The 26,014-nt window shown below is 44.2% G+C and overlaps 2 protein-coding genes across 2 annotated transcripts in view; one reads left to right on the top strand and one right to left on the bottom strand.

Moving 5' to 3' along the window:
* The window catches only part of LOC124949176 (fringe glycosyltransferase), a gene marked incomplete at its 5' end in the record, with an annotated part of 29,001 nt that overhangs the window by 1,438 nt on the left and 1,549 nt on the right, over positions 1 to 26,014 (top strand). Inside the window, 6 exons of the mRNA XM_047493840.1 lie at positions 1,213 to 1,261; positions 2,202 to 2,304; positions 13,688 to 13,847; positions 21,660 to 21,745; positions 25,150 to 25,315; positions 25,713 to 25,798. Coding sequence (XP_047349796.1) covers positions 1,213 to 1,261; positions 2,202 to 2,304; positions 13,688 to 13,847; positions 21,660 to 21,745; positions 25,150 to 25,315; positions 25,713 to 25,798 — 650 coding nt within the window. The remainder of the gene's footprint in view (positions 1 to 1,212; positions 1,262 to 2,201; positions 2,305 to 13,687; positions 13,848 to 21,659; positions 21,746 to 25,149; positions 25,316 to 25,712; positions 25,799 to 26,014) is intronic.
* Positions 16,759 to 26,014, bottom strand: part of LOC124949333 (BICD family-like cargo adapter 1) — a 69,441-nt gene continuing 60,185 nt past the window's right edge. The window contains exon 11 of the mRNA XM_047494248.1: positions 16,759 to 17,956. The gene's annotated coding sequence lies outside the window, so the exon portion shown is untranslated. The remainder of the gene's footprint in view (positions 17,957 to 26,014) is intronic.

The raw sequence follows: 26,014 nt of genomic DNA, 5'->3' as shown, positions 1-26,014 counted from the left end.
AGAGAGAGAAAGAAACGAAACGCCCTTTTCCCTGTCTTCTTATTTCCTTCCTTTCTACCACGAATTACGTCTATTGTATTTACCAGCTCTTGTACACCGTTGAAGGTTTTCGTTATTATTGTACGTTTACGAGAATTACATTGAAAATTCTATCTTCGACGCGTCTACGTTTCTTTTTTTTTTTTTTGCGTTAAAAGCCCTACTAATTCTAATTATTTCAACGTATACCACAGAAAAGAAGTCTAGTTTTGTTAATTGCTTACCAAGGACGCGTTTAATTGTCTTTCATGCTCTTAATGAGACGAACTTTGAGAACGGTTCGGTTGCTTCGAATCGTCTTTGCTATTAGAGCCTTCGTTTAGCGCGTAACGCGAGAACGTAATATGAGATTCGTCGTCGCCTCTTCAACTAGAAAAGTGCCCCGCTCATTACGACTGATAACGCGACAAATTTTCCTACCGTAGCTCTTCTAACTAGAAGAGTTATTTATAATACTAACGTAGATAGAACGCGCATAAACTTTTTCTTTTTTTCGTTTTTCTCATTAAATTTCGGCCGCACAGAGCAAGTGGGTAAAACTATGTAAAGGCGTTCGAGTTGTACGGTTCACCCTGTATATAAATATGGGCCGCAGTCGAATGGAATCCGAGGAGCTCGAGTGAAATTCGAGGTAACAGCCAGCTTAAGGCTGCCTGCCACTTGATGCGCGACGAGAAGAAACGATCGGCAACGTGCACTTTGCTGTGCACTATTCCTCGCTTCTCTTCGCTCGGTTGGTATACTTGGTTGGTATACTTTCGGACGAATTAGTTTAAACTCGATTGGCGCCAGCGAGGAAAATCGTCGACCAAATTTTAACTGTCTGCTCGACGATGCGTTTTTCCCTCTCTTTTTCTCTCACGTAATTGGTCGGATGTCCTAGACCTCTAGAGAACCATCAGCCTTCCGTCTTTTACTGTCTGTTTGTCAGCGCTTGTCTCTCCCTCCCTCCCCCCCCCCCCCCCCCCCCTCTCTCTCTCTCTCTGCCTGCCCCTCCACGGGAGCTCGAACTAAAAATAGGCGTCCATTTTAACACGTGTACTCATCTTACGTTTCTCTCGTAGTAATCGTAAGAACGCGAACTCGAAGAAAAAAAAAAAAAAAAAAAAAAAACAAAGTCTCGGAGCGAAGAATAATATAACGAGAGAAATATTGTTTTTTGTTTTGTTACAGACGTGGTTTTTCACCGATCGAGAGGATCCATACTTTCAGAATCAAACGAGTGAGTATTCTTCGAGTAATTTTTATCGCAATGGTAGCTTGTCTTTAAATCGATCGAAGGGAAAAACGTATGGACGACAATGGCTTCGACGATATTAACTTTAGAACCGTGTTCTGTGTTTGCCGTGACATCGTTCGGGATACACTCTCCGTCGACGTTTAGGTCGTTTGCACGTTCAAATTCGTTGGTATGCGAGGGAGCGGTATCGAAAGTGCGAAGAAGGATGCGCGGTGTCCATGGTAAAATGGAAACCGGAGGGTAGAAAAAAAAAGAAAGAGAGAAGAAATTTTGCTAAAGCGATATAGACGGGCCAGCGGCATGTGTGCATGCGACGTGTTCCGGCATTGCGTGCATTCTGTAAGTGCAGCCTCAGGCCAGATACGCGACTATGGATGACGAAGAGGAGGAGGAGGAGGAGGAGGAGATGGTGAAGCGAGAGAAAAGATACAAGAGAAGAGAAGCCGCGAGCCTCCTAAGGAAGACGTAGAAAATTTTTTAAGAGTTCTCGATCGTCGTTGGAAACAATCGCGATCTTAAATAGTTTGAGAGAGAGAGAGAGAGAGAGAGAGATTTACTTTTATTTTACATATATAGTTATGATATTCGAATATTTGATTCAGCGCTTGAAAACAAGGCCCTATAAGATCGTTTGTGCATTTTTTCATAATGACGTGCTAGAGAATCGAAGGTAGGTCGTGATTGGATCGGAGAAGGAAGAAGCACGCGAGCCCTCGGGGATCGTTCGACATTTGACCTCGGCACGCGCACCATGCTCCTTTAAGCGTTTGCCTCATTAATCCTTCCAATTACATTTTTCGTCCGGTTCTTCCGTTCGTCGTTTTCAAATATAACCTTACCTAATTTCTTTTTTCACCAAAAGCATCACAAAAAGCATCACGAATTTGGAGGATTCTCTTGAATTTAAAATCTATGATTTCAGACGGCCACATGATCGACACCAAGTGTTCGTCCTCTCACAATAGACGAGCCCTTTGCTGCAAGATGTCCGTCGAGTTTGACAGATTTCTCGATAGCGGTCGAAAGTAAGTAAACGATTTCAAGCGATCGATGAGCTCAACGCTTGTTTATGCATAAAACGCGTCCAATTAATTCGATTACTAACGCCTATCATCGAACGTTTTTCATTTGCCGTCCTGCGTAGGAAGATTAACTGGATGTCGTTGACGCTAATCGTTATTTCCTGTTCATTTACTCGCATACTCTAATCGAGCTTACACGTTTTATCGATTCAACCAGATATTACTTGTATTAGTACGTACTAGTCGATGAATATGAGATACCGTCCGCAGCTAATACGCGTGCCAAAGTGAAAAATATTCGACAGCCATTCGACAGGTAGAAATGATTAACAGAAAAGCAGATTAGCGCGTAATCGAGCCAATTCGAGCGTCAATATCGTCGTCGATCGTATTCGTCGCCAGAGCGGATCGGAGCACGCGTACCGCATAGCTTAATAGGCTAATACGAATTAATTATTCTACTTATCCTCGTAGAGATAAATCTTGTTGTACTCGCCAACCTGCTCTTAGATAATACATACGGTTACGGTTGCGAAGATCTCGTAGAGAAACTTAAAAGACGATGGCTTGTTTCCTTTTCCTTTTTCTTTCTTTTTCCTTTCTCTTTTCCTTTTTTAAGTGCATTTTCAAGTGCACTTCCCCATTCTTCTCTCATTTCTTCGAGTTTCTTTTGGCCGATCGAACTTTAACCGCAGGGCAATAACTTTTCTACGTTCTATCTCGCACTCGAGATTTATCCGTTCGCGGAGGATGAGAGAAGAGGAACATTGGACATTCGGTATTATCGACGTTGGAACGAAAGGAATCGTCCTTTTTTGATCGTATCTTCGACATCGATACAGGCTATTATCGATACTCTCTTCGTTATATCTCGAGTAGATACCGTTTCGTCCATTATCCGAACCGATATGATTCGAACTTGCGTAACACTTTGGCTTCTTTTACCTTTGCAGATAATCTAATAATATTAATGGCAGACTCTTTCTGTTTCATTATTACCGCATGAGTACTTTATTCCATGTGTTTGTAGCTGAACGTAAATTCTATTCTATTATCTTTCTCTCTTTCTCGTCTCATCGGGGATCGATAGGGAGAAGAAGAGAAAGCGAAAAGATGACGATCGCGAGGAGGATGAGGATTCCAAGGGGGGGGGGGGGGGGGGAGAGAGAGAGAGAGAGAGAGAGAGAGAGAGAGAGAGAGAGAGATGCAACTGCCAGATTACGCGGACAGGTAGATAGATGGGTCCCATTATCGGCGTAGCCGCATTAAACGCTTCTTTATATAGCTGTACATCTATAGGATTTACGAAGCACGTGAGATCTCCTGGCCCGACAGGAAGATACTTATCTCGACGCTCGACCGTGAGGCTCCGCCTAATTGTTTGCTCTTGCTACGTCGATCGGTATAGTCCCCTTTGCTCGCCGCCGGACCGCGAACTACGTTCAATTATCCAACGAGAGTTATCGTTCTTTTCCTATTTTTTTTTTTTATTTTTTATTCCTTTTCATTATACGTAATAATATATCAATTGAGTATTTTTTCTCGATTCGTACAATAACGCAGGATCTTTTGTCTCTTGTTCAAGTTATCCTTAACAATGGTAAAAATTGAACAAGTTCATCGAGCGTAGGAGATGAGAGAGGCCGGAAAAAGGATATTATTCGATGCAACGAAGCGTCTCGGATGTTCTTTGCTTCGCGTCGAGCGCATTAGCTACGCCGAGTTTCGCGGTATGCAGCGTGCAAACGGAATCCCGATAGCATCGTTATAATTTCTCTTGCCTCTTATCTCTCGGCAGTCTCGAGCTCTTATTCTTTGGTATTCTCTCTTCGTTTTAACTCGTAGCCGATGGACTCGATATCGTAGCGTATGTAGAACGCGCGTAGAAATCGCTCGCAGGTGTTCACGGGAAACTAACTCGAGAATAATAAATGGAGAAATACGAATGGGATTCGACTTCGAGTTATGCTTTCCTATAAACGGATCCAAACCTAACGGATCGCAAGTCAAACGTTCTCTTAGAGAATCATTCCAAATGTTGAGATTATGACGTCTTTGAAACATTTTACGGCATGCGCATCGAGTCATATTCCTTGAGATATACCATTATGTATTTACTCGATCCTATTTCTAGTAGTCGTACGTTTTTCACTTTTCTTTACAAACGAAACGTTATCTTTGAGATTTGTGTTTAGATAGGAGAAATAGAGAGAGGGAGAGAGAGAGAGAGAGAGAGAGACTCATCGAGCAGGTCAAAGTATGCGGCCCTAAAAATATTATCTCTCCTTCTCTTATTTTTTCACTTCTCTCTTGGAAAAATGAACGTTAGAAAAACACGTTTAATGGTCCGTCGTCAACGCGAAGCAATTATTATGGGTCCTCGACGAGGCTCCTGACTTTTTTTTTTTTTCTTTTTTCAAGGTACCGCTTTTTCAAATTTATTTTTCTTTTAACGCTTTAGTTAGTCGTGTCGATAAAAGCATCGGCCTTGCGCCGAACGTTTCTGTCCTCTTTAACATAGATCCATATATCTAAGTTTATAGATGTTCCTTGTCATCTGTGATTTATCGTTTCATCTATTTAATTATTTCTCACATTGGTCGCGTTCCCATTGCTAAAGATACATACTATTCGAACGTCGAACAGCTTGGACAAACTAACGGGCAGCTAGTCGACGAGCGATCGTTATGAGAAACACGGTATTTCTTCGCACACACATAAATATATATATATATCAGTGTGTGTATGTGTGTGTGTGTGTGTGTGTGTGCGCGCGCGTTGCGTGCACGTGACGGAAAAATCGACTAGAAAATAGGAAATATTTCATCGGATATTCGTATAGAAAAGGAAATTTCATTTCACGTCCATCTCTAAAAGTGACATTATAAAAGCCTACGACGCACTTTCTTTCGACGTATAAGGCGATATAGTACCTATGAAAAGTAGAAGAAGAAGAGAGTCTCTCGTATATCGGATGCGGGCTCCTTTGTCTTCGTTCTTGATATCCCGCTTTCATAACGTATTATCTATTCGCATTGTTCTATTTATCGCGATACATCGTCACCGATACGAACGGAATTCTTTCCTTTTCGTTCACGGCGGTTTCGCTTTGAAGAAGCTAATTTCTAATCCGTGAAGTAATTTTCGCGATCGGCGAATTAACCGTTGCCGACGATATCGGGCATTGGTTTTCGTTGAAGCGCGAAATTCCTGCGGTACTGGTTGCTCCGCAGAGGCGCGCATCGTCCGTTTAAATAATCGCCGACGATTTCACACCTCGCTTCGTCCAATTATACGATCGTTTTACACGCGGACGCAAGGATTTCCGCTACCGATAACGAATGAAAGAAAGATTTATGGAATTTCAAGCTCTACCGTCTTTTAAATCGTTTTAACAACAATTCTTTATGTCGCCTATTGGAGCCGTTTTTCATATTTTTCCAAAGATTCATTTTTACTCGGCATCGAGAACACCGTAATAAAAAATAATCGTATCTCATCGAAGAAGCAAGGAGCGCATCGAATAAGTAATCCGAGAATCGTCTGCCTTTTATTCGGCCCAATTAGTCCTTTCTTAACGAGCGATGCCACCGGGACTTGTTTCTTCGAGTTTAAGTGCCGCTCGTAAATTTGACCAACGGCGAAACTTTCACGAAAGATTCGAACGAGATATCCAAAAGAGAGGGAGATAAGTAGCGAGTAGATATTCTGCCGTGTCATTTATTTCAAAGTTTCTCTCCTCGATTCAACTCGTCTTTCGACTAAATAATCATATCGGATGACGGGTTTAGGTTCTGCTCTTATCGCGTTTCCTGGCCGCTCAATTTGCACGGTAACGTATTTATCGCGTCGTTCAAACAAAACCGAGACATTCCTTTGCGAGAAACGCGCGTCGCTTATTATTCTATCGCTGTTCAACCATACGCGCATATATCCGAAAGCTATAGACGCAGTACAAACGCGAGTCAAATATTTCGATAAATTTACGTCGTTTGAAATAATACGCTAAAGCTTACTCTTGCTCTTTGACGAATCGGTGAAAAGGAAAACGTACATTCCTTGTTTTCTTTTGTTTGTTTTTTTTCTTATCGTTCATCGTTCCTGCGTATCCTCCTCGCGCGAGTTCCTCGACGATAATCAACGACAACGGATGGTCCTCAGGTGCGGCAATTACGACACCGCACGATAGAGATCGCCCAGGAAAGGACAAGGGTGGGGAGAGAGGAAAAGAGGGAGAGAGAGGAGCACGTGCAAAAAACTTGCTCCGCTCTCTTGGTACGGAGTTCCTCGCAACGGTTAACGCTCGCGTGACTGCGTATTATATGTGTGCATGTACGAGGCTACCAGTAATGCCGCATAATAAGCGTTTAGGGACGACGATAGGACCCTCCTTCGTTACTTGCTCCTCTTCTCTCTCTCTCTCTCTCTCTCTCTCCCTCTCCCATTCGCTTTTTCTTTCTCTCTTTTCACTCCTTGCATCCTCTTCTTCTTTCGCTTTTACCTCCCATCCCTAGACCCTGCGGTCTCTTCGTAAGACCTCTTCGTGCGATGTCCAAGATGAAAGGCGCGCCACACGAGAGACGATAATATTAAGGATATATAGGATGTTGGATATAGGATATGGAAGGGTAAACAATTATTTTACAATTTCGATTCATTTTGCGCATGAAAATATCGCATGATAATTATGAAACCTTCGCGGATCCTATATTTAGGAACCATTAAGGATACGTATTACGTAGGAAAGAATTTATCGGTCTGGTATCGTCCAATTCCGGTAGGTATCGTCCTACTCGAGATTCATTTTAAGCGTTATAGATCGTTCGAGCCGAAAGCGAATTTTTCAAGATTCTCGACGCGCTAAGAGACGTTCGAGGGCCGTGGGTAATCACGGTCCTCGGAGAGATATCTCGTTGTCGAGACAGGTCGTGTATGCATGCTTCAGGCTCGTTCACCTCGATCTTTGGGGTAACAGGACGAAGAAGGAGAAGAGGGGGCGAGCGTGTGCGCTTTAATCTCGGTATGCCCACTCGAAACGAAAAATCTTCTGTAATCCCGTCTCGGACGTTTTGGCAGATGTATCGCGCTCGCTGCCATCGCGTTACCGTCCTTTCTCTCTGCGTGATTCGAATTTGGTTATCCACTCTCCTTTTTTTCCACTCATTTTTTTACTTACTCTCCCCTTCGCACGGAACGAGATACGATCACTAGGAAAAAAATTTCTTTTTCTTTTTTTCTCTTCTTTTTTCTTTTTTTCTTTTTTTTCTTTTCTTTTTTATTTCCTCTCTTTAGCCTCTTATATAGGTATAGATATATGATAATTTCGTCCGTTAGACCTTTATAATGTAATAGAATAAAACTCGTGGACGATGAGAAACGCGTTAAAAATCAAAGCGATTCGTAAGGATTGTCTTGCGTCTCGATAAAATGTGGCAAAATAGTCACGATCGAATTAGACTACGCTGTACCCTCGAGAGATCGAGCCACGTGATTGGCTGAGGTCATATCGAAATTAATCGAGCTCGTTCAACGCTACGAACGCGTCGCGTAACGTGTCACGTAGCGTCGTTTGACTTCCTCTTCTGGCTAAATCTTGTTTTCGTTTGACATCAATCGTTGGGTTCGTTCGTTTGTCCGAGTTGTAAGTTGAAAAGGGCTTTTCGTAAAGAGAACACGACGGAATAGGGATGGATGGACGATGGAACAAGAAGCGATTTTTGTACGGACAGGCAAAGTCGATTGAGAAATCGAGACACGTTTCGAGGAAGGCGAACATGCACGCGTTGCTTTCGTGGAAGAATGTGCCTTTACGTGGACACACGAATGCTCAAACGTTTTTCTCTTATTCGAGATGTTTCTTGTATCAAAGCAAACCGGACTAATTGCGATCTTGTCTCAATCACGATCTCTATCTACAACGGACGATTCGATTGATGATCGTTTGAAAAATCTCTTTAATCGATTAAAAGAAAAAGCTCTCGCTTCGACGGCAAAAGAATCGAGGGAGAGAGAGAGAGAGAGAGAGAGAGAGAGAGAGAGAGAGAGAGAGAGAGAGAGAGAGAGCTGTTGAAACTCTGATAGATTTATTTACGTCGATGCGTGGACTCGCGTTCCGAGTTAAATGCTTTGGAAGCTCCGTATCTTCGTTGGAGAACAAGAGCAGAGTGCGTGTCGCCATTTGCAGAATCTCATTCGTCGAGAGGCCAGTACCGAGCTCGGTGATGTCGAGCTGCCGATGCCAAAGTTTGCAGCACGTTTCTACTGCTCTCTTATATGTATATCGAAACTGGTTTGCACCTGATACCAGGTTCGTGATCGAATGACGCGTTTCAATGTGCGCTTTCTCTCTCTCTCTCTCTCTCTTTCTCTCTCTCTTTCTTGAACTAGCGCGGCCTTTCTCTTCTCTTCTTTGCTCTGCTCTGCTCTGCTCTGCTCTCTTCTGTTCTGTTCTGTTCTGTTCTGTTCTGTTCTGCTCTGTTCTGCTCTGTTCTGCTCTGCTCTGATCTGCTCTGCTCTTCTCTCCTCTTCTTCTTTTCGCGGTTCACGAACACCAGGCACACGCAAACCCTTTTTCTCCCACTCCGTCTTTTGGACCCTTTGATTTGTTTCACGGGACGTGGACCGATGCGCACCGTTCAACCGAGATACGATGATCCAGAAAGCCTCGAGCTATGGCCGTCTGAATAGGGTCATTCCATAGGCACTTGGCGTTTTATTTTCGATTATTTTCGAAGAACAAGAAGATTTTTTTTCGAATCGCACGTATATACGATTAGAGCGAGACCATTAATAAATTTGGTCTTTACGTTTGTTAAGACGTTTCCATCTCGTCGTATAGTCGTTTCTTCGATGAGCCGAGCATGTGTTGCCCCTCGAGTGGATCGACCGAATAAAAAGCAGACAAATGATTTTCTAAGAATTTATGTCGCTGACGTTCGAACGCGACGTTCTTCGTTGGCTCTCCGCTCGATCTTTTAAAACGGATAATGCGTCTATGGATGGGCTCAACGAAACGATGGATAGGCGGTGTACGACTTTTGATCTTTCTTAATGAACTCGATTCTATGCGTTTTCGATTGGAGACACTACCTCGTCGTCAAGAGTCTAATATCTCTCGTAGAAAATGGATAGGTATTAGAGATTAGACGTATCATTAAAATGCAGTTTGACGTTGTTAAACGTTCGCCCTACCGTAGTTATTATATCGGCATGGTCTCGCTAAAGAAAGAGACGAAGAAGAGACTACTAGGCACCGTCTTGCGTTAGCCATCGCGAACACTTGGAAGGCAATTTTTGTTATCAATGTAATATTCTGCAGCAGGAGGCCCCGGAAATGGCTCGTTGGCTCTCACTGCGCCCGTTCATTGCTACATCCGGCGAGACGTTCACCGGTATATCTACAATACGTACGTTTAAAAAGTCGATAACACTCGAAAATATTACAAACTCGTCTTCTTTTCTTCTTTTTTTTTTTTTTTTTTCTTTTTTTTTTTTTTTCCTCTCCTCCTGTCAGTCTTTTATTTAACATAATGCACTGCGCTCTACCGTATTTCCATTATTCACCGATCAACGTTGAGAAGATAAAGACGACGTTCCTTTGTACGCGCTTGGACGCTTGGATAAAGGATGAAAATAAAATTTCGTCGCTATCGCCGCTATCGTATTCGTAAGCGTAATCATATCTTCACGGTGTCGAAGAAAGAAAATCTTGCGGTCAGTGCGTATACCTCTTTTTCTCTTTACCGCCGTATAACGCGGTGTATCGAGTGTCCAGAAGTTGGACGTCCAGCGACATTCGATATTTTTGCAGGGGCTCTCTCTTTTTCCCCTTCCTGCTGCTTCAGCACCGATAAACGTCTCTTCTATGTTCCAAATTGAATCGAGTTTAACGAGAAATTCTAAAAGTATAAAAACCTATATATTTTGCATGAGTTAAAGTTTGGATCGTAACACGTTACGATCTATCGCACGAATCTCGAATATATCGGCTCTTTTATGTGCCTTTGATCGCGAGCGTCCAATCGCGATGATTAATTTCACGCAATGACATCGATTATCCCAACGTCGGCCCTCTTTCGCGCGGACACAATTTTATCCTTTACGTCGTTCCTACGTGAAGCGTATATCAAAGCGATCGCAAGTTTTTATCTCCTCGAAAGAGTTACATCGGTATTAGTCGCTCGAACATGGAACAATATATTCATTTCCTTTCTTTCTCATATATAGTATGACTTTTAGTCTTGACGTATTAACGATAGGTTCGATTGGAACAACATAAATTCAGATATTTATTCGTGCTAATAAAGGATCGAGCAAACGATTTTCTAAGGAGCGTACGCATGTATGTATGTATGTGCGCGCGCGCGCGTGCATGCGAGCGAGGAAGAACGTTATCGACGTTACGAGCGAGATTGCTAATTATGGAACTATCGAGGCGGCACCGACGCGACTCTGTGGAAAACGAGCGCTCGGACCATTTGCGAACGCTTAACTACTTTTCTTATCGAGCAAAAATATTGCTATCCGATAGCCAATCGCATCTTTACACTCTTCTTTCGTGCATCTTCCTTTTCATTTCGCTTGCTCACGAATAGAAATTTTCTTTTTTCTTTATCCAACGAACAGATAACGGTTCAAATCGCATACCGATCGCGTCGTCTGCCAGCGAGATTTCGCGATATCGAGCGTATGCTCTAACGAGGCTTCTTCGCGTTTGGAAAATAAATATAGGAATATCTAATGAAAACTGGTTGTAAATTAGTTAGACGGTAGGATATAAGGTGTACGAGCACCTGTCCAAGATCCAATTTATCTCGTATTCTCGGCTGCTCGGTGAATTTTTTGTCTACTTTCGTTGTGCGATCAAAGAAAAAAAGAAGTGAAAGAGGACGAGAGGTAGTAGTAGAGAGCGTGCCTCGGGCGGAAAAGGTCAGGGCTGGCGTGTGCCATAGTGCCGTGTAGTGCCATAGTTGTCGTAGTGCCCGTAGTTAATAAAAACGGGCGTGGTAAGCTCGCGCCATACGAGTTGCTCGTTAACTCCTCGATCCTCGTACATGTATGTATCGTACGTTGACTCGCTTCGAAAACGATCTTGGCCTTTACGATCGCTTCTCTGTGCATAAAACGTTAACGATCGATTTGTCGATCTCGTAGCAAATCGATAGAAACGCGATCGTACCATCCAGACACTCGATCGAGGCCAATCTCTGTACGTTGTCGAGCACGACAACGTCTCTCTTGTATTTACGTGACGTGGGGGGGCGGACTGAAAGAGATCGACGATCGGCAATTTTCTCGACGTGTAATTTCACCTGTTGCACATCCGGCGCGTATTCGACTTGTAAAGGTAAACGAGCCGTGATTATCGACGGTTCCCGTGTCGTTTTTTCCTCAAGAGGAAGAAGACGAGCGCGCAGGAAACATACAAGCGCGTGTAAGAATATCGATGCGGAAAGTGAGAGAGAGAGAGAGAGAGAGAGAGAGAGAGAGAGGGAAAGAGCATCGTTCCGAACGGCGACATTTTCTGCCAACGTCGTATTCTATATTTTCCATTTATTTCTTCCCCTTCCCCTTCCCCCCCCCCTTCCCAATCTCCTTTAATCCTTTAAATCCTAAAGAAAAGTAATCGAACATGGACATTATTCAACGACGGAAGAAAATTCTAAAATACGTAAATATAATGTTTGTTTGGATTTCACTGAAGCCAATGTTGATCTCCGGAATAATATCGCATCGAGATTAACTCCAGTACGTACGACCCTTCGGATGGGAATCAAGTTAGAAAGGTTTCCCACAATCGAGTACGACAGCTACCCTCGTGACCCTTTTTCACATCGCAGCACCGAAACACATCGTTTCTCCCCTGGTAAATTGATTTTAGCCATTGCGTTAACGCGAGTCCCAGGAAAGTGCGCTTACTCAATCTTTCTTTTAGTGGCGGATATAGATTAGATGCGTTATATGAATAATTACATACGGATACGATATCGATGGGCTAATCGATATCGTATGAGAAACGTAAATACTCGAAGAGTATTTACATCGTATTTATGTATTTACATCGTCGGTAAGGAGAACGCACGTACAAATATAGAACAAGGAGAAATATAAACAAAGGATTCGTTTCGTTAGATCCTTTTCAGTCTTCTGCGATCCTCGACTCGAAAGACACGCGTGTCGTTCGCGTGTGGAAAAGCGCCACGTGTTTTGGAGCGTGGTGAAAGGGTCGCGGTGAGCCTTAGAAGAGGGTCGGTCGCGCGACTTCCCACGGTAACTATGGAGCATCGTTAATCCTATCGAACGAGAGAGGGCTTGTCTCGAGAGCGATCGCGTATAGGGTTGCGTCCGATGTCATTTCTTTCAGTCCTTTGGTCAATTTCGCGAATGTATTTACGAGAAATTTCATGTCTAAGATGGTCCGTGCAGAGGCCCTTTTAGAAATGGTATACATGGAAGAAGAAAAATATTCTAGTCAAGCGATAACGAGCGGATACACCTGCGAGAATATACCAGAAGGAATCCATGTGGCTGCACGTAGCCGCATGTAGACGTTTTTACGAGACGGACGCTTCTTTAATAATCCACGCACGATCGGATTGCGTGGTCGAGAGGTGCGATCTTACCCGGAGGAGATGTCTAGAGAAGGCTTCGCGACGCCTTTACGTACGATACGTACGAAAAAGGTTAAATACAATATCGTAAACGAATCTCAAAACGAGACTTTCTCCATGTTTTTTACGTCAAAGTATTCGCGCGCAAGAATATTTTTATCCGACAATTGTTATTTAATTCTTGGAACAAGTTAATTGTTTTGTTCGAAAACGAAATTCGTTGTGTCGAGTTCGTGGAAGAAGAAAAAGAAAAGGGAAAAAAAAAAAAAAAAAAAAAAAAAAAAAACAGAAGGAGAGGTAGGTAACTCGAATTTGCGCATCCGGTTTTCAGTTGCTCTACCGCGAGCTAAATGCTCGTTTACACTGATAATTAACGACGTACCACACCCACGACTCATTCGGTTTGACCCGGCCTCGCCGTCAATTTGTCGGCTCGTTACTCGATCGCCGGAACGAGTTTCTTTCGGAGGAGCTTAACGACACAGCTCCGAACTATTCCTTTCTCTTTCCGCCAGTTATTTGCTTGGTTTGATATCAAACGAAATTCAATGTTGATTTGTTCAATCATATTATTTATATACGATCGAAATTATTCGTCTACCTCAAATTTAATTCACTCTATATATGGTTATAAATATACATATATACCTATCTCTGTTCGTCGCGTTATCTACCGAAGAATCGATCAGTTTATTATACCTTCCCTATGTTGTATACAGAAATTGGTGTTTTCGAGGCGAACTTAAACTTACCTCACTTTCGGTTGTACGTTCCAGGTGGTTCTGCCACTTCGATGACGATAATTACGTGAACGTACCACGCCTTCTGAAGCTCCTGGACAATTACAACCCACGGGAGGATTGGTATCTTGGTAGGCCTTCGATACCAGCCCCTTTGGAAATCATCAGGCAGGGACCAGAGCCATCGAAACGACCGGTAACTTTGAGATATTCTCTCTTTCTTTCGTATCCCTTAATCACAGGCTTCTTACACTTTTGATAACGACATCGATTTCGTCTCTCACAAATCGTAGTATATCTTACGAATCACCGTCATTCCTATCGTCGTTGCCATTGCTACTTTATTATTAGAAATGATTACGCAATCCAAGACGACTTACGAAACGTTATTCGACATTAATCGTTTAGAAACGAGTCTCCTATACGAATCGAGTAATGTAAGTATGTAAACAAATTATTTGTTGTCGCAGCGTTGGAGAAATATCTTTATTTTTCTATTATCGACGTAGCGGCCTTTTCCTCTGGCCCCACACCCCTTTCCCTTTTCGTACTTTTCTCCTCTTACGGTCTCTCTTCATTCAGCCTCGTTACGAGAGTTACCGGTCGAACCAGTATCGTTGCGCGAAATCGTTCGCATACGTTCGTGCCCGTAAATCGTGACTATCGATGACGCCTAGGGTAACCCACTTAGCGCGCGACATAATCTTACGCAAAACTCGATTTCCGTCTTAATGCCGATCGATGTATTTGTATACGTATGCATGCTCGCTGATTTATCGGTATCCGTTATATTTGACACTCGACGTACGGTCGATTATGCTTTTAAAGGAGACATACATATATATATATATATATATATATATATATTTATATATATACATATATATATGATGAAAACGTGACAGATTGGCGATTCGTTCGGAAAATCATCGTTCGTTTCTCGTCGTTGGTTCGTTGGCCGTTTAGTTTAGCAGCCTCTCTCGAGTCCGCTAACGCTCGGCAAGATGTAGAAGTAGCCGGTCTGGCATCTCCCGCGACCCCCCATGGGTGTGGTACCATCTTCCGACGAGCGAGATTATGGTCTTCCTTCGTCGACGACGGTACTCCCTGCGGGCTGCACGTACTCGTATATTATATTTGCTCGAGAAATCTCGAGACTTGGCGTGGAGGTAGATATAGAAGACGGTATATAACAGGGTGGTACGTACGTGCGCACGAGTTCCACGACTGCATATACCACGTATGCATATATAGTAGAGCACGCGTTAGAGCGCGCGCAAGTATATACCTGCCGGTTATACTCGTTTTTACGATTTCTTCTTTGCTCTTTGCCACGCCCAAAATTGATCGGTCGATTCGACAAATTTGAACGATCTTTTAATATCTCTTTTATTTATTCCTTTTTTTAAGGCAAGGCCACCGCAACGGCAGAAGAGTGGCTCAAGGTGCGTGCGTGCGTGCGCGCGTATCTTTGAAAATATCTATAGGTTTATTCGTAAAGAAAAAGTAAGATGATGCTACAACAGTAGGTATAATTAACTCTGCTTAAAGCTTTTCTACGTAACGTGTACGTCGTTAGTTTGCATTCTTTCGGAAGGTGGTGCAACCGCAAACGGCGTCGCTGCGGTTTATCGTAGCACCTTTCTAGCGGGTGAAAGGACTACTCGCACGTGCTCCCGCTCGCTGGAGAAACACGAAACGAGAACTCTTGTGTCTATCTAAAATTAAAACGGTAGCGTCCTTTTGACGATCGATAGTCATTAATTATCGTCGACTTTCGACGATAATTCACTCGTTACTTTTTCTACGCGGATCGTGCCTCGTTGATCCGCGTACGAATGAACCGGAATTGATCCTTGATCTCTTTTACCTTGGACACCACCGAGATACGTATACAACGGGCACCACGCCCCGGGTGAAAGGGTGAACCCTGAGACCCACCAACGAAATAGTGAGAGAGAAAACTCGCGAACGTAAAAGTCGGACAGCGTTGAGAAATAAAAGAGAAGGAGGAGGATACCAACGACTATATATATATTCAACGAAGAATCGATGGCCGGTAATTGATGAAATGGTCGCTTTGCTTTTTAGACCATTTCAGCTTAGAAATAAGCTGCCAATGAACCGTAAAGTAGAAACTTACGACTAGCAATATAAGCAGGAAAATGTATCTACCTACGCTTACGCGTGCTGTCTCTGTGGGGATCGAGGAGCAAGAAAAGAGAAGAGAACGCGTTAGGCGTTTCTAACGTTCGATACGGCTCGATGCTCGTCGGCAACGTGCGTCCCTTTTAACGTTAGCCAGAGTCTTGTCTTTTCCTTGCATATATATATATATATACATGTATATATGCAGCTACGAGTACATGTGCGTTTATGGCCGTTAGGCGATATGTACCAGAGCTCTTCGGGTAATAATGGTCTACTCGACGTTTCGCTTGGTTTAGAAAGCAAATTGGCTCTGAAGAATCGACATAGTCCTTGCTCGGTCTTTCCTCGTTTCTTCTCTCTCTCTCTCTCTCTTTCTCTTAAGGACGTTGATATATCGGTATAGTCGATCTGCGATGTTCTTTATCTTATAACGATCCTTCAAGTCGCTCGAGTTTTTCTTTTTTCAATGGAATTTCAAGTTTAACAGAATCTGCTTAAATTTTATGAAAGATATAGAAAGTTTGACCATTTCGATAAGCCGGGATAACATTAAACTGTATCTTGCTTACAAAAGTTTGCCGTTTTACTCGTGTTGGAGTTTGCGTTTGCGTCGTCTTGGGCGTGTCCTCGACTAGTCGCGAGCGCGTTGCATCTTCCGTGCTTGGGTCTGTTCATCTCGAGAGGTCGCGAAAAGGAAGAAAAAGAGAGAGGCGAGGTGGAAGAGAAGCGAGACGCCAAAGATACGGAGCTCCAACGTGAAAGGATATAAGAGAGAGAAAGAGAGAGAGGAAAAAGGAAAGGAGGAACGGTAGGTGGCCACAGCAGGAAGGCGGTAAGGTAAGCCCGCGGCTCGGTAGTGGTCGCATTAATCATTCGAGAACGTAGAAGAAGAAGGTCTGACAATCTTTTGAAATACGACGCGTTTTATTAAAGTCATTTATCGAATCCGCGGCCCGGATCGCTGCCGATAATTATCGGCTACCATTCGTCTAATGGACAGACAGAGAGAGAGAGAGAGAGAGAGAGAGAGAGGGAGAGAGAGAGAGAGAGAGAGAGAGAGAGAGAGAGAGGGAAAAGTTCGACATTTCGCTTTCATCTTCGAGATTTAAAACATGAAAATTCGTGTAGGGGAAGAGAATTTGGGAAAAATTGTCGATTAATGTCGTCAATGTTCTGGTAATGAAGAATATGTTTCGATAGAAGAAGATAGTAGCCACAACGTCGGTCGGTATACGATGCTCGTTCCATTTATGGCGCCCTTCCGCTTGAACTAATGAAAAACCGCAGAGTAGGCGGTCACGCGGAACGACGATATTCGTCGGACATCGTAAGAAACTTATGAGAGGTAGAGTTCGAACGTTACGTTCGGACTTTACTCGGTAGTAGTATTTAGTACGAGATGGCTCTCGTTTTTAAAATCACAAGAATAAAACGATTTCTTTCGGGTATACAACACCTATTACGATGCGATCAGAAAATCGCACCCTGTATCCGCGTAACTCTAAGGCACTCGTGCGTACACGCGGATGTGTGACACATGTCGTGCATTCCATGTTTGCTACCTCTCTCTCTCTCTCTCTCTCTCTCTCTCTCTCTCTCTCTCTCTCTCTCTCTCTCTCTCTCCCCCACCTCTTCCTTATCTTTGTCATTTCTTCCGTCCCTTTTCTCATGTCACAAAGTCATTTCGCTGACGTGAAAGCGAGATTATTATTATTCCATGAGACTGGCGTTTCTGTGGCTTTCTCGAAAGAAAAACAACGAGTCTCGAATCTCCTTTCGCTCGTTCGTCCCTTTGCCCTTACGATCGTTGCGGTTTCTGAACGAAGAGTAGTATGGATCGATGGAGAAGAGTTCGGAGAAGAATAGAACGAAGTAGCTGAAAGAGAAGGGAAGAGCTTCATGGTAATCATCGTACACGTTACGAAAAGGCGCAACCCATCCTCGATGGATCGTTTCTCTTTTCGTGTCTTTTCGGCAGTCCCTTTGTGTCGTTGCACGTATTAAGGTTTGAGCACGTATTAAGACTTTCAAACAGCGATGATAATGGACAAAATATGTCTTTCTTCCTTTCGAGATGAAAATTGTACGTGGTGGAATTCGTTCGCGGACTGTGCGGCGGAACAGGGCGAGACGATTGGCAGCATCAGGCGCCACCTGAAAAAATGTTAATAATAATAGTAATAATAATAATAATAATAATAATAATAATAAAAAGAAAGCGAGGAGAAATTAACGGGGAATGCGCCGAGTACACGCCGAGAGCCTTCCCTCTATGCGGCTAATTGCGTTAAGATAATTAAATCGAGCGCACCGTGCGATTCCGTGTAATTACGAGGCGTTCCACGGAATGCCGATTTAATTTCTTCTCGTCGTTCTCCTCCTCGTCTTTTCCTTCGCCATAGAGCTTTGCCGATAGAGGAGCTCTTGGAAGAGAGGAGAAAATTTTTGTGAATCGATTTTTAATTTTAACAAGGCGAGCGGAGCAGTCCTGAGAAGATCTCCCAAGGGAGTTCTAGAATCGAAAGTAGGAATACCGTGCGACTACTCGTCTCCTCCTCGTCTAGTCCTTCCGGAAAGCAGGAAATAAAAGGGTGTAGGGGAGGCAGAACGCGTTACGAACGTGGGAATTGTTCGCGGGGTGCAGAGGTCCGTGAAGTCGATTCCCTCTCGGTCGTTGCATTTCGTGTTTACTCTACCAGAAAATCAATATCATTTACGATGACGATCATTTTTTTACTTACCGTTATTATTATTTCTTACATCCTAAAGGATAACCGAAAGCATAAGGATCGACGTAATATGTAAATCACGAATAATGGGGCAGTTGACTCGGCCAAAAAAGTCAACGATCCAAAGGTAAAACGCGCACCTGTCATCGGTGCAATTACCTATCTCGAATGTCGATAAGGTTAAGTTACGCGCGTAACTCGATACCGATGAGAACGAATAAAGGCCTGTTACACCTTTAGACCTTCTATTTCGTTTTTGAAAATCTCTTTGTTATATAAATCGTTGACTCTTAGCTTCTATTAGCTTTTCACGTTGCATCGGAACTTCGCATAAGGGACCGGACGTTTTAATAAAGAGCAGCCAACTAAGACGATTTTAACGTTAACGAAGCCTTTCGTAATTGCGTTCACCGCTGGCATTGTTCGTAGAAACGAGCGGAATTACAATGGGTGTGTTCGCGTGACCCGTGACGACCGTAAGTACGCGAGTACGTCGACCAAGCGGAAGAAAAAGAAAAAGAAAAAAAAGAAAAAAAAAAAAAAATAAGAATCTCGGCTCATGCTTCTCGATGGCTTTGCAATTTTCTTCGAGGGTCGTTGTACCAGAAAGAAAAAAGTAGTCTCGCGCGATACTTTATTAGTATCATATGTGGGATGGGGTGGGGTCGGGGGAGGGGGAAAGAGTAAAAGAGGGCTGCGAAGGAGGGAGACTCGCTCGTGACCCATGACGGCCTCCACGAGCACGTCGACTCTAGATGCGTATCCTCTTCTCCTCCTTGCTTTGCCTTCGGCTAAGGTGGAGAGGATAGAGAAACGGATGCTACGGTTCCTACTTGCTCACGTACGCTACCTCCATTTACTTCCATATTATTATAGCCGGTCTCTTCTCTCTCTCTCCCTCCCTCTATCTATCTATCTATCCTATATCTCCTGGCACCATCTTTCTCTCGCGCCAACAACGGAGGATCGACGTTACCACGAGCCAAGCCTTTCTTACTTCCTCTCTCAAAGATTTTTTTATTATACCTATGTGTTTTTATCAATACGCATAGGTAGGTATAAATAATCTCATAGAAAGATAGAAGATGCTATTTACGTAGTGGTAAAGAGAAATCATTTTTCCCAAGAGTTTCCATCTTGGATATATCTTTTTTTTTTTCCCTTTTAAATGAGGATTAGAAGCGCGCGAGCACCCCACGCCAAGAAATTATCGGATCGTTCCCATCTCTCTATTCTCACAGGCTAAATCGAGCGAGATTTCCTTTTTTCTTTTTTCTTGTTTTTTTTTTCTTTCTTTTTTTTTTTTTTTTTTCCATCTTCTCTCCTTTTGTTCGCGGCGCACCGCCGTACTAGCGGCGTGTAGACACACGTACAGCAACAACGTGATTTTCTTCGATCGCCCGTGTTCGAGCACGCGCGAACGAGCGAACCCGCCTCTCACCCGTAATTATTATACGTTAATAACGACCGCCTTTAACTCCCGCTTTATTATTACTCGCTCGTTCGAATCGCCATTCTATACCGCGACCGGCTGCCTCGCTCGTTTTCCTAATAACCATGATTATATATCGATAGAACGTAATAAACAATGCGGATCGTTAGAGATCAGCGATCGGTGGGTTCTCTTTTCGATCTTTTTTCCAAGCAATTCTTACGCGTTTCTCGCACGTGATTAGAATAATTTTGTGAGTGGTTCGCGCGCGCGCGCGCGCGCACGCGCGGACGAGCAAATGTGCACAGTCAAAGATAGAATAGAAAACGTAAATACACGCGGATACGTAAGCGCGTGCATAGCTATCGACGAAGATTCGCCGATCGAAGAAGAGCGCGCGACCTTGTGTTATTCAAATGCACCGGAGCCGAGGAGAGTAAACAAAGAGCTGACTCCGCGCCCCCTTGTAAAAGCGGCCCGATTCTATCTACCTTTCCTATCCTTCTTGTATATCTAATGCGTCCGTGAGGTCCCGTCCTTTCCTCCTTGGGAATGCGATACAACTACCGCGTCGTCTACTGCGCGCGTGTCGCTCTTCCATCCTCATTTCTTTTCTTTATATACTTTGCCCTAAAATTCATCTTATTTAGTTTCACCATCAGTCCGCTTACTCACGTCGAGCGATTATTATCGAATCAGGAGGAAGAAAGCGCAGACCTACTTGGCTAGGAAAGAAAAGAAGAGAGAAGAAAAAAAAAAGAAGGATGTGGTTAGACTTATAACGGTAACGGTCCACGATAGCCTCTCGTTACTTGACCTTACGATCATACACGTATAAGTCGAGATATAGGAAGGGACGGAAGGCTGCTTGCTAGCGGGCACGCTACGTATCGTGTTGGTGCACGTACCACACCCAGGCTAGGAAAGTACGAACGGGAGAGAGAGCGAGCGAGCGAGCGAGCGAGCGTGCGAGAGAGAGAGAGAGATATTGAAAGAGATGGTATCGCTCCTACAAGTCCAGCCGTAATGGCCGGCAAGCAACGATGGCGATCCTTCGGAAATCGGCTCAACGCTCGTAACTCTCTCGAAATGTTCTTTCCAACGTTCGTTTCTCTTCCTCCTTCTCTCCGCTGGCTCGTGGATTCGTTTGTTAATCGGTTCGTGCGGTTCGTGCAGATCCAGAGAGAGAGAGAGAGAGAGAGAGAGAGGGCAGTGTATTCGACTTTCCAGGTCAGCGAGAAGAAGTCGATCGGAAGCGAGTTTTGTTTTTTTTTCTTCCGCCTCCCCTCCTCCATCCTCGACCTTGCCGCTATCTTTCGCGATCGATGAAAAGTACCGTTCTTCGGGATTAGCGAGACGACGCCGTCTAAAGGCCTTTGGGGTACGACAGCTCGTTCGAAAGATGGAAATTGGATGACCGATATAAAATTGATCGTCGAGAGGAGAAAGTGAAAAATCGATGATCTTTCGGTATCGCGGAAAGGATCGTACGATTTGTCGTAGAAGGGAGCGCGACGTGAAGCGATTAAGGTCGATCGATCGGAGCCATCGATATATCCGGATCGATATAGCTGGATCGAGCAAAAGCGAAACGATCGTTACTACCATCCTCGATAGAGATACCTAGTCTTTTCTACGAGATCGATCCTATCGGAGCCTCCGATCGTACTCACTTTATTTCTCTATTATGTTCCAGCAAAAGGTCAGATTCTGGTTCGCTACGGGCGGAGCTGGATTTTGCATCAGCAGAGCACTAGCCCTCAAAATGACGCCGCTCGCTGGGTGAGTCCATTTATTTCGCATCAACGAGATAACTTTTTGCTTCACGTTAGATTCTATGACGCGACGTTTAGGTCACGGCACACGGCCTACCGTCGAACCAACGATGATTCTCGAGAACGGAAGGCCGAGGAAGGGTTCGCTTTAACGTACCGATCGTAAATCATTATTTACGGCGCACGGTGGTCGATTGTTTGTCTTTGCTCGTTTCTTCCAACCAATCACCTCGAGCTCTTTATCGTTATTAACGATGTCAAAAGGTGCTTGACCGAACGAAAAAGAAAATACAAATTGTTCTATATCTCAATGTTTCTCTATATTTCGATTAATCGTTTCTATTTCGTAATATTTCGTTTGAGATAATAAACGCGCGAGAGAAATATTTCGAAAGGCGATCGAGTGCGTGTAACACGCGATACCAACTCGATCCTTCTCGTTTATTTCATTTTTTCCTCTCTATTTTATTATTTTTCTTCTCTATTTCCTTTCTCCCGTTCTCTCCTTGTTCCTCTCAGCTATCGTCCTTCCGAGTCGTAATAGCCAGCGATTACGCTCGCGGAAATGCTTCGTCACGGAGCTGCCTACGAATCTTTTCGTTCTTCTCTTCCCTTCCCCCTCCTTATTTCGAGTTAAGGTCTTTACGCGAGACTCGAGGCGACCACCCTTCGAGAAATTCCAGCGGGAAGCAACTTCCGGAGAGTTAACTTTCCGCTACTCGCTTTCTGCGGATTACATTTTATACATATATAAAATATATAAGATCTTTGTGACAGAGCGTAGACACGTTTGTGGATCCTCTACCAGAAATGTAAATTATCCGTTGTTCGTTCGATCGTCTGCGTAGGAGAATGGCGCCCGTCGTCGGCAGACGTTCCGCTCATTGATTTTCCAAAGGACGTGTCTCGCATCGATATCACCGAGAGAGCCCATGATCGACCGTGATCGTTCCAACGCCAACGTCTTTGTCGTCGAGTCTTCGACATTGACATCGAACTCGCCGATCTGGACGTTCAACGTCGACCTTTTTAATGTCTTCGAGTAAAGAGCGTCTACTTTAGCAAGACGCAAATTGCGATAGTAATCGTTCGGGAGTTTGATTTTCTCCAATACCTCCCGCATCGCGAAATGCCGTGGTTGGTTCTTCTTTGCATCGAGATCGAGAGATTCGACGAATCTCCGGGACGAATTTACCGGGCGTCAATCGAGGCACAAAGAATATACGACACACGGGATAAGGAATAATGGACAGTTCTCGTGATCGGGAACCGGCCGCTTAATTAGGAACGAACGAAGAGACGGCTCTCTCTCTCTCCCCCCCTCTCTCTCTCTCTCTCTCCTCTTTCTCCTTCGCGCGACGATAGCGTCGAGACGAGCGACGTACGATTGCCACCCACGAGTTTACGATTGCGCGCGCACGAGCTTGGTCTACGATAAAACCGCAGCGAGACTAACTTTTTCCTTCTCCTCGTTGCGCTTATCTTTTATGCATTATGCATTATGTTCCCATATTCGCTGCGCGTTTTGCGAATTCCATGCCCGGGCCGGAAATTTCAACTATGTTGTCTCGTGTATGCGTATACGTTTTCGAGAGAGAGAGAGAGAGAGAGAGGGAGAGGAAGGGAAGAAGCCGAGGTGATTCGACGAAGCTCAGCCCCAAACTCTCTTCGATTCCATTATTGCTCGCTTAATTGGATTCCTCTCCGGCGATCGCCAGTGATGATTCCTGCTTGCGCGCCTATCGGCATCCAACGAACCTCGTCAAACCAATTTGGGCATTCCCCTATAGCTACGTTCGCCACCCATTCTTCTTTTCCTTTCGATCTATACCTCTTCGATCTATACCGAATGTGCAATCCGAGCAATTTTTCAGGATTCGTCATGGTGTATCATTAATGTCGGCGGCGAATCCAACACCAAATAATATAATAATGTAATATACAGTGGTAAAGCTATCTCATCTATTCGAACGGGGAGAAGAAGTTTGCAACGGATCAGTTTCCTACGGAGTATCTCTTACGATCGTAGATCAAAAGGAGTAATATTTGGCGCAAACTAAGGACGATAGAGAGGATCCTCGAGAGCCTCTATTTTAGGAATCCTTTTCGGCCGAGCTTATTAACGAAGAATTCCGAGGGAATCCGTCCAAGTGAAATATTTCGTTCGGTGACGCGTCCGTCGTCGGTCGTTATTTAACACTGAAGCAAGACGAAAAGCCGAGGGCCTCCCTCGGTCCGTGCGCGACGACGACGTAAACCCCATCGGCGAGAAGTCCCCTTTCTTCCTTTCTTTCCGGCTCGCTTAACCCTCGAAAATTTCGTTTTCGTCGAGGCAGGTATTTTAACGAGGACGATATTCCGTGTCGGCGGCTCCGAAAGGACGAGGCCGGCCAGGAGGGGGAGTGAGATAAAAGGGTGGAGAAAAGGGTACGCGATTTCGGGACTAATCTGGCCAATTAAAAAGAGCCACGACCGCCTGGTCAGAATGGAATGGAGAATCCACCGATGGTATTCGCTAATGAGTACGCCTGCCGAACCTACTGTCTCTTTTCCGTGCGCGGTGCCACTCGTCGTCGTCCGTCGTTGCCTCGAGGACGCCGTTCTCTCCAATGGCTCCCATTCGGGAACTCGCTGCTCCTTCCTCTATATCGCCGTTATCTTGTTTTACCTACTCGACTGCACCTGCGCCAACCTGACTACTTGCGCCTCTCTTCTCCCTCTCTTCTTTTATAACCGGTCAAGGAACTCGCTCGCGTTCGCGCGCGCTACCGCTCCGTCCTTCGCGGTCAAACTACAATTTTTCCGCTTTGCCAAACGATCATACCTTATTTATTCCTCTCTTTTCAACGATGACTTTGTTCATTCCTCTTATTCGAATACCTCTTATTCGAATTTCTCTTCCTCTCAGCGGTTTCCCTTTGAGAGCCAATCCGCTGTCTCGCGATTCTAAGGTGGTGTGGCCGATATATAGACCGGTTCGATGAACTTTGCGACTACCGCAGGTTGGGTCCTCTAATTGGGACGATTTATGCCCTGCCGTCCACTATCCGTCTCGTCTCGTCTCGAGCTCGAGTTCACCAACGAACCGACAAACAAACTCTTGCTTTTCATCGAGCAAATATCGGGAATCTATGTGTTTAATATGTGTATATATATATATATATATATGTATGCATATATATGTATGCCGTAAAGAGCCGCAAACTTTTTCTCCAACCAGTTTCTCGCGAGCCGCGGCGACGCGTTGACTGGGGAGATGAACGAATAAATAGCAGGTGCATCGAGGAACTTAATCCGCTATATGGTTGGAATCTTGCCAAATTAAGGACCAATTTTTTCCCCCTCGGCGCATTGACGAGTCGGAGAAAAGCAAGATACACTTTATTGATATTATTAATTTTTCCTTCGCAGAGGCGGAAAGTTCATCACCGTAGGCGATAGGATCAGGCTTCCCGATGACGTAACCATGGGATATATCATCGAGTACCTTTTGAAGAAGCAGCTGACGGTGATCGAGCAATTTCATTCGCATTTGGAACCGATGAAGTTCCTCAACAAGGACACCTTTCACGAGCAGGTAATTTTCTCGTTACCGAAGGAGTAAGGAAAACGCGCTCGAATGGAATTCCTTCGTTCGTGATTGAGAAACTCAGGAATGCAAAGTAGTATATATACATATATATATATATATATATACATAATTGGAGTTCAAAATTTAAATCTCCCAAGGCACCTCGCAACAACGACAAATTTACATACTACCTGCTATTTACGTTTCTGCTTTTCATGCTCGGTTAACCGTGAAAACGGAAGCCACTCGGCTCTACGCTCGATTCGCTTGGATGACACAAATATTTGATTCCTCCCGAATGCCTTGCTCATGTATTTTTCATTCGACGTTTGCGCGCGCGTACTCTTTTATTTACGGTTTCTAACGTGAATTAAGAAATTGTCACTTTTTTTTTTTATCGTAGGTATCTTTCAGTTATTCGAAAGGCGCACGAGATGAATGGAATATTCTTAAAATCGATGGGTTCGATACGAAGGAGGATCCAAGAAGGTAAGTCTTTCGTTATTAATCTTCTTCTATTAGAATTGTCTAAACTCCGATGCTAGGAGAATAAAGATGACGGAGTGTAATAGGCGAGAGAAGCGACGTTTCTCGGTTCGTTCCGTAAGTTTCTCTCGTAAAAGCTTCAATTACTTGTATAATTGGCGCGTCCGCGTTTGCGAGGAGGACCGAGTGCGTCGGTGAATGTAGAAATATGCGAAGAAA

The sequence above is a fragment of the Vespa velutina genome, chromosome 5, assembly GCF_912470025.1.
Source record: "Vespa velutina chromosome 5, iVesVel2.1, whole genome shotgun sequence".
In the NCBI taxonomy this organism is placed as follows: domain Eukaryota; kingdom Metazoa; phylum Arthropoda; class Insecta; order Hymenoptera; family Vespidae; genus Vespa; species Vespa velutina.
Note: the sequence above shows the minus strand (reverse complement) of the source record. Positions and strands in the feature narration are given on the sequence as shown.